General features: G+C 35.6%; 1 protein-coding gene across 5 annotated transcripts in view; it reads right to left on the bottom strand.

Moving 5' to 3' along the window:
- The window catches only part of RIC1 (RIC1 homolog, RAB6A GEF complex partner 1), a 162,937-nt gene that overhangs the window by 117,661 nt on the left and 28,996 nt on the right, over window positions 1-16,280 (bottom strand). For 4 of the 5 annotated variants that reach the window (XM_060014721.1, XM_060014718.1, XM_060014719.1 and 1 more), the window contains exon 2: window positions 7,304-7,411. In XM_060014721.1, coding sequence (XP_059870704.1) covers window positions 7,304-7,411 — 108 coding nt within the window. Of the gene's footprint in view, window positions 1-7,303; window positions 7,412-16,280 lie in introns of those variants that run through there. The other variant, XM_060014722.1, reaches the window with a different exon arrangement.

Raw genomic sequence — 16,280 nt, 5'->3', positions numbered from 1 at the left:
CAACCGTTAAAAAGGTATAGGAACATAAGTAAAAATTAATGATTATCTGTGAGTAGTGAAGTTATTTTTTCTTGTTTATCTCTACAATTCTCAGATTTTCTTCATCGAACATTTATCCCCCTTATTAAAAACTAAAACTTTTAAAAATCCAATTCTCAAAACTATAAAACTCCTAAAAGATAACATAACAGAAAATCTACATGACCTCGGTTTGGTGATGACTTTTAGATACAACACCAGAGGCACAATCGATGAAATAAACTGATAAGCTTGACATCATTAAAATTACAAACGTCTGCTCTGCAAAAAATCTGTCAAAAGAATGAAAAGAGAAGCCACAGATTGGCAGAAAATATTTGCAAAAGACATATCTGATAAAGGACTGTTACCCAAAATAACAAAAAACTCTTAAAATTCAAAAATAAGAAAACAAACAACCCAACTAAAAAATGGGCCAAAGACCTTAACATGCACCTCACCAAAGATATATGGATGGCAAATAAGCATATGAAAAGATATTCCAGAGCATATGTCGTGAGAAAAATGCAAACTAAAACAAGGAGATACCACTATACACCTATTAGAATGATCATAATCCAAAACACTAACAACACTGTCAAAGATGTGGAGTAACAGGAACTCTCATTCATTGCTGATGGGAATACAAAATGGTACAGCCACTCTGGAAGACAGTTTGGCAGTTTCTTACAAAACTAAACATAGTTTTACCATACAACCCAGCAAGCGCACCTCAGCGCATGAAAGGAGTTGAAAACATGTCCATACAAAAACCTGCACATAGATGTTTATACCAGCTTTATTCATAACTGCTAAAATTTGGAAGCAACCAAGATGTCCTTCAGTAGGTGAATGTGTAAACTGTAATACATCCCATGATTTAATATTCATGCTAAAAAGTAATGAGCTATCAAGTCATGAAAAGACATGGAAGAACGTTAAATGCATACTACTAAGTGAAAGAAGCTAATCTGAAAAGGCTACATACTGTATGATTCCAATTATATGACATTCTAGAAAAAGCAAAACTATGAAGACAATAAAACAGATCAGTGGCTGCCAGGGGTTATGGGATATGAAGGGATAAATAGGTAAAGCACAGAGGGTTTGAGGGGCAGTGAAACTACTCTTTATATACTATAATGGTGGATACATGTCATTATAAATTCATCCAAACCCACACAATGTACAACACCAAAAGTGCACCGTAATGCAAACTATGGGCTCTGGGTGATAATGATGGTGAATGTAGATTCACCAATTGTAACAAATGTATCACTCTAGTGGAGGATAATGGGGGGAGGCTATGCATGTGTTGGGGCAGGGAGTAATGCAAGAAATCTCTATACCTTCCTCTCAATTTTGCTGTTAACTTAAAATTGCTCTAAAAAAGTCTATTTTTCATAAAGTCCATTTATGAACTTATAATTCATATAAGCTAAACCATAAATTCATGTTTTAAATTATACAAACAGAGATGAACTAACTTAAATCACTTGAATCAGGTCAGCATTTACTTAGCCTATTTAACATAAACCAGACTACAACAGCTAAATTTATGTTCATCATGACATCTCCAGTTGTATGGAGATGTATCTTCTAGAAAAAGACTATAAGCAATAACCAGGTAAAATAAAAACTGGACTTTCAGTAGCCAAAAAGAGTAAATTGTTTGTTATCTTCTCTTACATATGTATTTTACCCACCCCCAACTTGAGAACAGAAATAATTCCTAACTTCTTTGTTTTCTTAATATTTAGTATATGCAAAGGTTAATAAATTATTGTGAAATTGTTTCTGTAGAGGCTGTTTCTAGTTTATCTGGTAACTGGCTCTGGGGTAATTAGGAGTGGGGAATAGTGGCCCTAGGTAAAGAGCTCCATAAAGGATGTGGTTGAGGGTACAGGCTGTGAAGTGTTTGGTTTGCACATGAAAGGAACATTAGCAGGTAATCCTTTACTATCTCTAGAAATTGGCTAGCCCTGAGAGGGGCAGTCTCTCCAGGGCCAGCGTCAAAGCATCAAAATACAGAAAAACAACAACACAAGATTACAGAGAGAAAACAAATTTTCATAAATTTTACTGTTACAAAATTCTAAATATAATAGTGATGAAAATTTAGTACAATTTTTCTTTGTAATATATATCCACTAAAGAGAATGAAATTCTTTTTGTGGGGATAATATTTTTTGCTTAATTGAGGTTTAAAGTTAATGTTCCCCTGCCAACATAATACTCAATGGGGAGAAGCTGAAAGCCTTCCTGCTAAAATCTAGAACAAGACAAGGATGCCCACTATCACCACTTCTATTCAACATAATATTGGAAGTCCTAGCCAAAGCAATCAGACAAGAAAAGGAAATAAAAGGTATCCAAATTGGAAGGGAAGAGGTACAATTGTCATAATACACAGATGACAAGATATTATATATTGAAAACCCTAAAAACTCCACACAAAAACTACTAGAACTGATAAACGAATTCAGCAACGTAGCAGGATACAAGATTAACATACAGAAATCAGTTGCACCTCTTTACCCTACCAATGAAATATCAGAAAGTTAAAAAAAAAAAAAAGATCTCTTTAAAACTGCATCCAAAAACTGAAATAAAATACTTAGGAATAAAACTGACCAAGGAGGTTAAAGACTTATATGCTGAGAATTATAAAACACTGATAAAGGAAACTGAAGATAACTCAAAGAAATGGAAAGACATTTCATGCTTTTGGACTGAAAAAATTAATATTGTTAAAATGGCCATACTACTCAAAGCATCTACAGATTTAAGGCAATCCCTAGCATAAAATTACCCATGACCTTTTTCACAGAACTAGAACAAATAATCCTAAAATTTATATGGAACCATAAAAGACCCAGAAGTGTCAAAGCAATCCTGAGGAAAAAGAACATAGCAGGAGGCATAACTCTCCCAGACTTCGGAAAATGCTACAAAGCTACAGTAATCAAAACAGCATGGCATGGTACTGGCACAAAAACAGACACATGCATAAATGGAACAGAGAGCCCAGAAATAAACCCACACTCAGTCAATCTTTGACAAAGGAGGCAAGAAGTCGTCTCTTCTTCTTCTACTTCTTGCTGAAGAAGTCTCTTCAGCAAGTAGCGTTGGGAAAGCTGGACAGCTGCATGTAAATCAGTGAAGTTAGAACACACTCTCACGCCACACACAAAAACAAACTCTAAGTGGCTTAAAGACTTAAATATAAGACAGGACACCATAAAACTCCTAGAAGAGAACATAGGCGAAACATTCTCTGACATAAACTGTAGCAGTGTTTTCTTAGGTCAGTCTCCTAAGGCAATAGAAATAAAAACAAAAATTAAAAAATGGGACCTATTCAGACTTATAAGCTTTGGCACAGCAAAGGAAACCATGAACAAAATGAAAAGAAAACCTATGGAATGGGAGAAAATATTTGCAAATGATGTGACCAACAAGGGCTTAATTTCTAAAATATACAAACAGCTCATACAACTCAATAACAAAAAATCAAACAACCCAATCAAAAAATGGGCAGAAGACCTAAACAGACATTTCTCCAAAGAAGACATACAGATGGCCAACAGGCACATGAAAAGATGCTCCACATCGCTAATGATCAGAGAAATGCAAATCAAAACTACAGTGAGGGGCTTCCCTGGTGGCGCAGTGGTTGAGAGTCCGCCTGCCAATGAAGGGGACATGGGTTCGTGCCCCGGTCCGGGAAGATCCCACATGCCACGGAGCGGCTAGGCCCGTGAGCCGTGGCCGCTGAGCCTGTGCGTCCGGATCCTGTGCTCCACAACGGGAGAGGCCACAACAGTGAGAGGCCCGCGTACAGCAAAAAAAAAAAAAAAAAAAAAAAAAAAACTACAGTGAGGTATCACCTCACACTGGCAGAATGGCCGTTATCAAAAAGTCTACAAATATTAAATGCCAAAGAGGGTGTGGAGAAAAGGGAACTCTTCTATACTGTTGGTGGAAATGTAAACTGGTGCAGCCACTATGGAAAACAGAGTTTACCATATGATCCAGCAAGCCCACTCCTGAGCATATGGTCTGGAAAAAAGAAAAAGTCTAATTTGAAAAGATACATACACCCCAATGTTCAGAGCAGCACTATTTACAATCACCAAGACATGGAAGCAACGTAAGTGTCCATCAACAGATGAATGGATAAAGATGTTGTGTATATATATACGAAATACTACTCAGCCATAAAAAAGAATGAAATAATGCCCATTTGCAGCAACATGGATGGACCTAGAGATAATCATACTAAGTGAAGTAGGCAGACAGAAAGAGACAAATACCACATTATATCACTGACATGTGGAATCTGAAATATGATACAAATGAACTTATGTATAAAACAGAAACAGAGTCACAGACACAGAAAACAAACTTATGGTTACCAAACGGGGATGGGGGTGGAGGAGGGATAAATTAGGAGCTTGGAATTAGCCAATACAAATTACTATATATATAAAAAAAAAAACCAAGGTCCTACTGCACAGCACAGGAAACTATATTCAATATCTTGTAACAAACCATAATGGAAAATGATATGAAAAATAAATAAATAAATATAAACATATATGTACATAACTGAATCACTCTGCTGTACACCAGAAACACAACACTGCAAACCAACTATATTTCAATTAAAAATAAAGTTAGTGTTCCCACGATCAAAATCAATTGCAAAGTTTCCTCTTAATGCTAGTCTCTAATGTGATTTTACATATTTATATGTGAAAATGTGTTTTCAAACCAGTACTGCCAAATACTGATATCAACCCATGAGCATATGATTTTAATTGAATACATTCATCACTTGGTAGGCAATTATAAAGTCTACCAGATTTCTTCTATGTTTGCCTATTAACATGTCATTACATTGTAATCACTTCCAACTGAAGGTTAGGTGGAAGCACTCCTCATTTGCACAATTAATGGATTATGAACATGGAAATTTCTTTTGCAACTGCATCAAGATCCAAAAAATACTACTTGAACTGTGGTTTGACCTTAGAAAAAATACCTATTGCTAATTTTTCTTGGAAATAGACATGGTCTTGTTAACTTTTGACAGCCTGACTTTACTTGTAATTCAAACATTAGCTGTCATCAAAATGGCTTAACCACATATAAGTTTCACATATAAGTGCTGTTTTGCTTTATAGTTTTAAATTCATTAGGAAACATTATCAAGTCTGCAGCAAAGCTATTTTCCAAAGCCATTCAATGCCCCACAGGTGATTAAGAGTGGTTCCTCAAGTTCAAAAAATTTCAACCTCACACATGAGCTCAAAAAATTCACAATAAATGTTTACCACTAACTGCTAAGCCATCAAAAGACTGTGGTCTTGGGCAAGTCAGGATATTCAGCTTCTATTTCTGACAAAAACTTAAAATAACCATCAGTTTTAAATGTTTACATATTCATAAGCTTTGTAAATTTGTCCAACTGAAGCCTTTTTCTGCTCCATGTTTTTACCACCATCAATCAAGACACCTTAGTGGATTCTACTTCAGGTTGTATTGAATTAGTGTTTTCTCAACTTTGAAAATTTTTTTCACCTGAAGTTGTCCCACACATGCTATTCATGGGGAGTAATTCTTAGTCATTTCACATTCTGTCTTGATATTCAAATAAACTGAGCAGTATTAACATTTGTCAATTCATCATAAGAACCAAGCAAACTTACTTTGATTGCACCTTCATTTTAATTTTTTATTTTTGTGAAAAAAATCTGATGTGATGAGATAATCCATTTTAAATTTTCTGATTTTTCCTGACTACTAATTTCAGTGAGCTGGGAATACTGTGATGAGTACGTAGCTGGGTAATTTCAACTTATACTGTATTCTTCTGGCATCACTATAGTGTCATTCCATAATAAACACAATATTTTGCCATCTAATTTGGTAATAAAATAATACACATGTGCTTTAAAAGCATGAAATTCAAAATCTATTTTTCTCTTTTTATTCCTTTGACATGATCAGTATACACTAGTAATAATAATATGACATGTCACAATATAGCAATATGCATGGCACTTGAAACAATGAATTTATAAATGCTTTATTATAATTTATACTGCACTGAGCAGAAGAGTGAAGAGATAAAGCACCATGTATGGTCACTGTCAGGATTACTCAACTCAGCTGTTGTCCCTTGAAAGCGGCCAGACAACATGCAAAGAAATCAGCATTTTAATACTCAAAAACAACATTATTGATGGACAATAAAATTTAAATTTCATATAATTTTCACCTGTCAAAAATACTATTCCTCTTTGATTTTTTCCAATAATTTAAAAACATAAAACTATTCTTAGTTCATGGTCCACACACAACAGGAAGCAGAGTAAATTTGGCACATGGTTGGTAGTCTGCAAACCCTTGCTGCAGGAAGTGAGGAACTACTCAATATTTTTTATTTTATGGAGCCACTTTCAGATGATTAACCCAGTCAGCATTATATAGCATGAACAGGAAAAGGACCGAAAGCAGAGAGATATCAGTGTAGTACTTGACAGTAAATGGAATCTAAGTACCTAATTCTAAAGTCCTTCTCTCCAATATACACTATCTGTGTAACTTTGGATAAAACTTACTTTCTCAAACCCTCAATACACTAATCTACTACGAAGGACAACTGTATCTACTTCGAAGTGTCAAGCTTAGAAGACATGATACACCTAATGCGGTTATAATAATAGTTACATGGAAGGTGCTCTCAATAAATGTATTATTGCTAATTCGAATTAGGTGATGATGACAGCCCAAGAGCTGACAATAAAAAGGTAAAATTAACCAGACCTAAGCACATTAATGGAATAGAGGAGAAATGCAGAAATAAACCCAAATGGATATGAGAATGTAGTATGACATAAACACAAAGTTTATCATTTTTATGAGACATCCTTGGGAACAGAGGGCAGGATTTATAATATAAATTTGGGAATACCATGTAAATACAGATGAAAGCTTAAAAAATCTAGATTAGACTTCAAGGACAAAACAGCAAAGTGAGAGGAATAAAAAGAAAAGGATATAGGCACCGTTTAGGGATGGGAGGAAGTAGAAGAATCAAGAAAAACGATATAGTAGGAGTAACCTGAATAGAAGAATCGGTACAGCAATTCCTATCACAGATGGTAAATACTAATGGGTGTGAAAAAGTGAAAGGATCTCATCTAAGAGAATTAAATTTAAATGCGATGTAATGATTTCATAAGAAAACAGCATTAAAGTTGAAAAATGTACTTACTGACACAGCTATCATGGTACTATCTGGCCTCCATTCAGCTTGCGTGTAGGATCCAAACTGAGAAGATGATTTTGCAGGTTCCTTGTAGGTTATGATTAATACACTAGGCTGGAAGAAAACAGTTTTATTTTATTAATATCTCATAAAAAGTAAAAGATATCATCAAGTACACTGACAGTATTTTAATAATTCTAGAAGTATAATAAAAGATAACATAATCCAATATTAAATGAGTTTAAACAGTCCAAGCAAATCAAAAAGAACCATAAAGACAAACAATCTGAATAAGCCTATATCCATTAAAGAAATTGAATTGATAATTAATAATCTTCAAAAACAGAAAGGACCAGACCCAGATGGGTTCACTGGTGGATTCTACCAAACATTTAAGGAAGCAATTATACAAATTTTCTACAATCTCTTCCACAAGATAAAAGCAGAGAATACTAACTCCTTCTATGAGGCCAGTATTACCCTAATACTAAAACCAGAAAAGACATTATTAGAAAATAAAATGACAAACCAAGAGCTCTCATGCACATAGATGCAAAAATTCTGAACACAATATTAGCAAATCAAATCCAACAATGTATAAAAACAATCATATACTATAATCAAGTGGGATTTACTATAGATCTGCAGGATTGGTTCAACATTTGAAAATTAATATAATCCACCATCATATCAACAGACTAAAGGAAAAAAAACACATGATCTTTATAAATAGATGCAGAGAAAGAATTTGACAAAATCCAACACCCATTCATGACAAAAACTCTCAGCAAACTAGAAACAGAGGGGAACTTCTTCAACCCGACAAAGAACATCTACAAAAACCTATAGCTAACAACATACTCACTGGAAGAAACTAGCTTTCCTGATAAGATCACGAACAAAGTAAGGATACCCCCTCTTACCCTTCCTTTTCAAAATCATACTGGGAGAACACAAGAAAAGGAAATGAAAGATATACAGATGGAGAAGAAAGAAATACAACTTATTCTTAGATGACATGACTGCCCATATAGAAAATCAGAAAGAATGAACAACAACAATAACAAAAAAACTTGTGGAAATAATAAGTGACTATGGCAAGGTTGCAGGATACAATGTTATTATATACAAGTCAACTGCTTTCCTATATACTAGCAATGAACAAGTGGAATTTTCAACAAAAAATATTTAGATATAAATTCAAAATATGTGTAGGATCTATGTGAGGAAAACTACAAAGTTTCAATGAACAAAATAAAATAAAAAATAAATGGAGAGATATCCCAAATTCATGGATTAAAAAGCCCAGTATTGTCAAGATGTTCAGTTCTTCCCAATTTGATCTACAGATTCAATACAATCCCAATCAAAATCACAGCAAGTTATTTTATAGATATTGACAAACTGGTTCTAAGGTTTACATGGAGAGGCAAAAGACCGAGAACGACCAACACAATATTGAAGGAAACGAACTAAGTTGAAAGACTGACACCACCCAACTTCAAGACTTACTATAAAGATACAGTCATGAAGAGAGTGTGGTATTGGCAAAAGAATAGAAAACAGATCAATGAAAGAATAGCCCAGAAACAGACACACATAAATACAGTCAACTGACCTTTGACAAAGAAGCAAAGGCAACACAATGGAGAACAGATAGTTTTCAACAAATGATGCTGGAACAACTGGACATCCAGTTTCTGGCACTACAAGAAGCTCCACAAGGTCATCTAGTACTCTGTCTGTCCTTGCCCTAAAATCAGCCATTTTTTCAGGGATTCCTGACCCTTTTATTAGAGATAGTATTTAGAAAAGAAGACCTGAAAACAAGATGCTTACTGTTAGTGGGGTGTCATTACTTGTAGGTCCTCTCAGCAAACACAGTAGGAAGTATATGAACCTATATAACCCACATATACACACGTATCTCTACATATTTCTTTCAATATATGCATATATTTATAAACAAAAATATATGTGACTATAATCAAGCACAATGTGGTTCTTTCTAGCCTTCTCCCTTACTTATTTGGAACTTTCTTCAGACAGCGAGAACCTGGCTATCATTTCATACAACTAATTTAGTTCTTTGTTCAACCTTACCATATGTATATAGTATTTTGCAATTGCTAACTATACCCCTATAAAAAAACAAATTTACCAAATACAATACAGTTTTTTTGGATAACTTCTACTTTAGCCTTAGAATAACGAGTTACAATGCCATTTTCCAAAGTTACATAGGTCATCCCCTTAGAAGTTTTTTTAATCTCTGAAAGTGAAATACAAAAGTTTCTAAGAAGCTAACAAAGCTCCAAACACATTAAAACTGCTAGGCATTAGTTGTCTGTACTTCAAATATCAATTAAACATTAAAAACAAATACCCTGGGGGCAGTGACATTAGCAAAATGTCAGAGTAAAAAGTCCTAGATTCTCTTCTCCACCACCCCCCCCCACGACAATTCGCAGACAAATCCCCTTTTGTGAGAAATACAGAAATGAATTGAAAAGCACCTGAATGCTGGATGAATGAGAGATCACACTCATCAAAGCTGGTAGGGAAATTCAGGACACCTTCTCACCAGAATTCCTACCACCAACATAGTGCCATACAATCAGGATGAAACCCTCCAACTCCCAGCTAATCCCTACAAAGGAAAAGGGGTGGTCTGTGTGTCAGATGCCCCAACCTTTCCACAGGGATCCTCAGAGGACAGGCTTCTAACTTGTCAGTCTTGAAGCACTGTCAGAACCGGCATAATCTAGCTACCTGGGGGAGAACAGAGACAACAGCATGGACTGGTAGTCACCAATAGCTCCTCTCCACAGCTTAGCAGAGTTAGCAGAGAAAATAATTCTAGCTCTCAGCTTTTCCCTGGGAAAAAAAGAGTTGATCCACACGTCCAAAAGCCCGGTTTCTATGGGGCCTATTCAAAGGAATGGGTTCTGACTTACCTGCCTCAGAGTGCTGACAGGATCTGGAAAAATCTAGCTGCCTGGGGGCTAGTAAGCACAGAGACAGAGGTTTGGGCAGGCAGTTGCCATAGCCCCTCTCCCTGGCTAAGTATAGAGCAAGTGGATAAAAAACCCAACCCCAACTTCTCCCTGGGGAGCTAAAGATTAGCCCACAATTCCAATGCCCCAACTTTTCTGGGGGCTGCCCAAAAAAGGGGTGGTGGTGGGGTCTGTCTTGCCTTCCACTGGGCAATAATGAGACCTGGCATAATTTAGCCACCAGATGCTAATGAGAATAGAGACCGAGGTTTGGGCTGCCAGTTCCCAAAGCTCCTCCGCTCAGCTCAGCACAGAGCAAGTGGATGAAAAAACGCAGCCCTCAGCTTCTCCCAAGGGAGGGAAAGAATTGGCTAAACCATCAAATGATCCAACTTTTTTAGAGGCTGCCTGAGAAATGGCTTCAGTCTCACTTGTTTTGATGCTGTGAGGGGATGTAGAATAACCTAGACACCAGGCGGCTGCAAAGAGTAAAGTAAGCATGCTGAACTAGAATATAGTTTTGAGATGCCACCAGAATCTCTGGCTGGGCTGACTGGTAGGGATCTTCTTCTGTATGAGGCCAATCCATAAAGACTGGAGAGGTGGCTGCTTTGCCTAATGCACGAACACCAAAAAAGAGGGTCAAGGAAGACGAAGAAACAGGCAAATATGTTCCAAAGGACACAAGATAAATCTATAGAAAGAGATCCTAATGGGGCTTCCCTGGTGGCACAGTGGTTAAGAATCCGCCTGCCAATGAAGGGGACACAGGTTCGAGCCCTGGTCCGGGAAGATCCCACATGCCGCAGAACTAAGCCTGTGCTCCACAACTACTGAGCCTGCACTCTGGAGCCCGAGAGCCACAACTGCTGAAGCCCATGTGCCTAGAGCCTGTGCTCCGCAACAAGAGAAGCCACTGCAATGAGAAGCCTGCGCACCACAACAAAGAGTAGCCCCTGCTCACCGCAACTAGAGAAAGCTCGCACACAGCAACAAAAACCCAATGCAGCCAAAAATAAAATAAATTAATTTAAAAAAAAAAAGAAAGAGACCCTAATGAAATAGAGATATATGATTTACTAGACAGATAATTCAAAATAACCATCATAAAGATGTTCACTGAGATCAGGAGAACGATGCATGAACAAAGTAAGAATTTCAACAAAGACAAAATACTAAATAAATAATTATTAAATAAACATACATAAATAGGGGCTTCCCTGGTGGCGCAGTGGTTGGGAATCTGCCTGCCAATGCAGGGGACACAGGTTCGAGCCCTGGTCCAGGGGGATCTCCCATGCCACGGAGCAGCTGGGCCCATGCGCTACAGCTGCTGAGCCTGTGCTCTAGAGCCCACAAGCCACAACTACTGAGGCCGCATGCGACAACTACTGAGGCCTGCGTGCCTAGAGCCCGTGCTCTGCAGTGGGAGAGGTCACCACAGTGAGAGGCCTGTGCACTGCAGCAAGGAGTGGCCCCCGCTCGCCACAACTGGAGAGGGCCCGTGTGCAGCAGCAAAGACCCAACACAGCCAAAAGTAAAATAAATAAAATGAATTAAAAAAAATATATAAACATATTTTATATACATATTATATATATATAATTTGTTATATATAAATATAAAACTACCAAACAGAAATCACAAAGTTAAAGAATGTAATAACTGAAATAAAAACTCACTAGAGGGATTCCAGAGAAGACTAGATCAGGCAGAAAGAAAAAAGGTCTAAGAAAAGTCATCAGGAATCATTCAATAACAAAAAGAAAAAAAAAATGAAAAAAAGAGTAAAAAAACAACCTAAGGAACTTGTGAGATACCAACAAGCAGATCAATGTATGCTCAGGAGAAAGAGAAATGACCAGAAAACTTTTTCAAAGAAATAATGGCTGAAAACTTCCCAAATCTGGGGAAGGAAATGGATGCCCTGATACAAAAAGCCCAAAGAACCCCAAAGAGGAACTCAAAGAAATCCCCAATGAGACAAATTAAATTGTCAAAAGTCAAACCAAAGAGAGAATTTTGAAAGCAGAAGAAAAAGGCAACTTGCCATGTACAAGGGAACCCCCATAGAACTATAAGCAAATTTCTCAGCAGAAACCTTGCAGGCCAGAAAGGAGTGGGATGATATATTCTAAGTGCTAAAAGAAAAAAGCCACCAACCAAGAATACTATAACTGGCAACTTATCCTTCAAAAAAGAAGGAAAATTAAAAACTTTCCCAAACAAACAAAACCTGACGGAGTTCATCACCACTAGACCTACTCACCAGAAATGCTAAAGGTTAAAATTCTTCAGGTTAAAATGAAAGGTCACAGAACAGCAACACTGTAGCATAAAAAAAAGTATAAAACCGACTGGTACAGGTAAATATATAGACAAATACAGAATACTATAATGATAAGTAAATTCCTTTTAATCCTAGTATAAAAGTTAAAAGACGAAAGTATCAAAATAACCTAATAAATACAGTAATAGATGTATAATATCTATTAATTAATTAATTCACCTATTTAGAGACCTATATGTAAAACCTGATCCATCAAAGTTCAGGAATATAGAAAATCTTTTGTGGTCCTGGGTTAGGCAAAGAGTTCTTAGATAAGACACAGTATTTATTTCATGGCTCACAAAATAAATATTATTAAAACTGACAGACTGGTCCTTATAAAAATCAAATATTTCTCTTCAAAAAACACTACTAAAAAGAATAAAAGACATGCTACAAACTGGAAAAAAATATCTGCAAATCACGTATCTGCATCAATGACTTGTATCCAAAACAAATGAAGAATTCTTAAAATGCAGTAAATATATATATATATATATATACAATCCAATTTTTAAAATAGGCAAAAATTTAAATAAAATAATTACAGCATTGTATTTAACACGTAAATAAAAAACATACTGATATAAGTAACTGAATAAATGAAAGCAAAGGGACAGCTCTTTCTTACATAGAATTCCAATTAATAGAGAAGGAAGAAGGATGTAGAGAATCATCATTAGATAAACACCACATAATTAGCTGCAGACAAGATCCAGTGATGGACATAAAATCAGTGAGCAAGTTTCAGTAAAAATAAGATATGCACAATATCTTCCCCCAGTTCCTTTTTAACTACAAAAAGAAAGTTTATAGTAGAGAAACCTGGCAGACACCAAGTGATCAAGGTAAAGGTCACCAATAGTAAGATATATGAACATCATGAACTCCTTGATATAATACTGAGTAGGACATTTTTGTGACAATTTCTGCCAAAAACACATAAGCGCATTCCATTCATGAGAAAAATCAAATAAACCCAAGCTGATAGATTCTATAAATGAACTGATCAGTATTCTTCAAAAGGATCAAGGTCATAAAAGACAAGGAAAATTGAACAACTATTACTGAATGGAAAAGACTAAGAAATAACAACTACATCAGTAGAAAAATTAGGGAAAATTTCAATGAGATCTGTACTTTAATAATACTGTACCAATGTTAATTTCCTCTTTATAATTATGCTAAGTGAAAGACACAAAAGAACAACCAATAAACAAGTACATACTGCCTGATTTCATTCATATAAAATTCTAGAAAATGAAAACTAATCTACAGTGAGAGAAAGTAAGCAGATGAGTGCCCAGAGATGGAGGGCAGTGGGAAGCCACTACAAAGAGACAGGAAGAAACAACTGGGCATAATGGATATGTTCATTATCATGATTATAGTGATGGTTTAATGGGTGCATACACATCAAACTTAATCAAGTTTACACTGTAAACATGTACAATTTATGTGTATGTCAATTATATTTATGTCAAGTATATCCTAAAAAAGTTTAAAAAGTTAAAAACAAGTTATCTTAGATGGTCTTTTGAAGAACTAATTAAAGGGAAAAAAAACATACTTACAGAGGCCTACTCAGAATCTGTTGCAAAAACCTAAAAGAGAAACCTGAACTATGACAGAAGGTAGGAGGGACAGAAAGAAGACAAAAACAACAAAAACTGATTGTAATTTGTTTCACAACTACAATACATACATGCAAGATACAAGTTACAGTAAATTGCATCTTTATTTTTGATGATTTAGGGATCTCTTATCTATTTGAAAGGTTGTTTTTTAATGTTAATGACAAAGGAGACAACCTTAACCCATCAAAAAAGGGGCTTTTAAAAAGGTTTCTATTGTTATAATCAGCAATGATGATAATTTGCCAACTGGATTAATAAAGGTAAAAGAGCCAATCAGAGTGACAATATTTAATCACTAATTTAAAATCATAGTATGCTTTAGTATTTACTTATTTCTAACTATTTCAATATTTATATATCTTATAAACTTTTCATTTCTCGAAATGAATGACTTCCCTAATTTGGGAGTCAGAAAGCATATCAAACCTGATATTGTTATTCTGCTTGCATCCATATCAAAAGAATAATGTACAATAACGTGGGCTTATGAAACTGCTACATTTTTATGTAAAGCAGACAACCAGCAGTCTTCAGTCCCACCTCTCTTCTAGTAACTTACATTTTGCATAAATGTTAATAAGTACTACTTTGACTCTGTAAATAGCAGAAATCAACGTGTTTAAAGGCCCCCAATTAATTGTTGACGCTATTAAAAAAAATACTTTCTACGAGGCAATTTTACTCCTTACAAAACTACCTCTGTGTCTAAATATATGTATAACTAAAGAAGTCTATCAGATATTTCCTTGTAACTTGTAACATGGTAACAAAGATTCAAGTAGGCATGAATTTTTCTGCATAAAAAGTACTTTCTGGTACTGGGGGTTAGGACTTCAGTATATCTTTTGGTGGGAGACATGATTCAACCCATAACATTCTCTCTGTAATGCTCTATAATAATTGAGAAGTGGGGCACTAAGAGTAAATAAAAACATCCTATGACTGTATGTCTCACTGTGTATGTCTACTAAGGCTGTACAAACTTTCTGCAACAAGAGAAATGCATTATCCAATACAGTATATACTACTCACATGTGACTACTGAGCACTTGAAATGTGGCTAGTTTAAGGAAATGATTTTATTTTACTGAATTCTTAATAAACTAAAATTTTTAATAATATGTGACCGGTGCTTTCCAAGCTGGATATAATGAAGTAGGTTCTGTAGAACTGGTGATTGTTCATTTAAAGGGCTGAAGACCAATTCACTTACAAAAATCCTGTGTTAACACTGAACAGGTTTCTTTACCACAGAGCTTTACCAAATCTTTAGTGGGCTGATGTACACTGTAAATCTTCAATAGATACAGTACGTATATTTCCCAAGTTTATTTGATTAAACAACTCGTCTTTCCCTAGATTACCACACAGTATCAAGAGTTCTGTATACCAGCCTCCAGGAAATTCTATTCTACACTTTTCAAGTAAGTTATATGTGTATATTATGTCTGATAAACTAAATGTCATCAACTTTTAAAGTCTACTTTTTACTTTTTATAGTGTCTAATTTACTGTGCTTTAGTGTATTCAGAGTTGTGCAATCATCACCCCTATATAATTTCAGAGCATTTTTTAAATCACTCCAATACGACACTCTGTATCTATTAGTAGTCATTCTCCATTCCCCCCCGCCCCCACCCCCAGCTCCTAGCAACCAATAATCTACTTTCTGACTCTATGGATTTGCGTATTCTGGAGATTTCATATAAAGGGAATCATATGACACGTGGCCTTTCACTTAGCATAATCTTTTAAGGTTCATCCATGTTGTAGTATGTATCAATACTTCATTCCTGTTATGACTGAATAATATTCCCTTGTATCGATATACAACATTGTGTTTATCCATTCATCTGTTGATGGATGTTTGGGTTGTTTCCACCTTTTGGCTATTGTGAAAAATGCTGCTATGAATGTTCATGCACAAGTTTCTGTTGCAACACCTGTTATCAATTCTTTTGGCTATATACCTAGGAATGGAATTGCTGGGTCATATGATAACTCTGTGTTTAACTTTTTGA

Source organism: Delphinus delphis, chromosome 6, assembly GCF_949987515.2.
Source record: "Delphinus delphis chromosome 6, mDelDel1.2, whole genome shotgun sequence".
In the NCBI taxonomy this organism is placed as follows: domain Eukaryota; kingdom Metazoa; phylum Chordata; class Mammalia; order Artiodactyla; family Delphinidae; genus Delphinus; species Delphinus delphis.
This window is presented reverse-complemented; position numbering and strand designations above follow the sequence as displayed.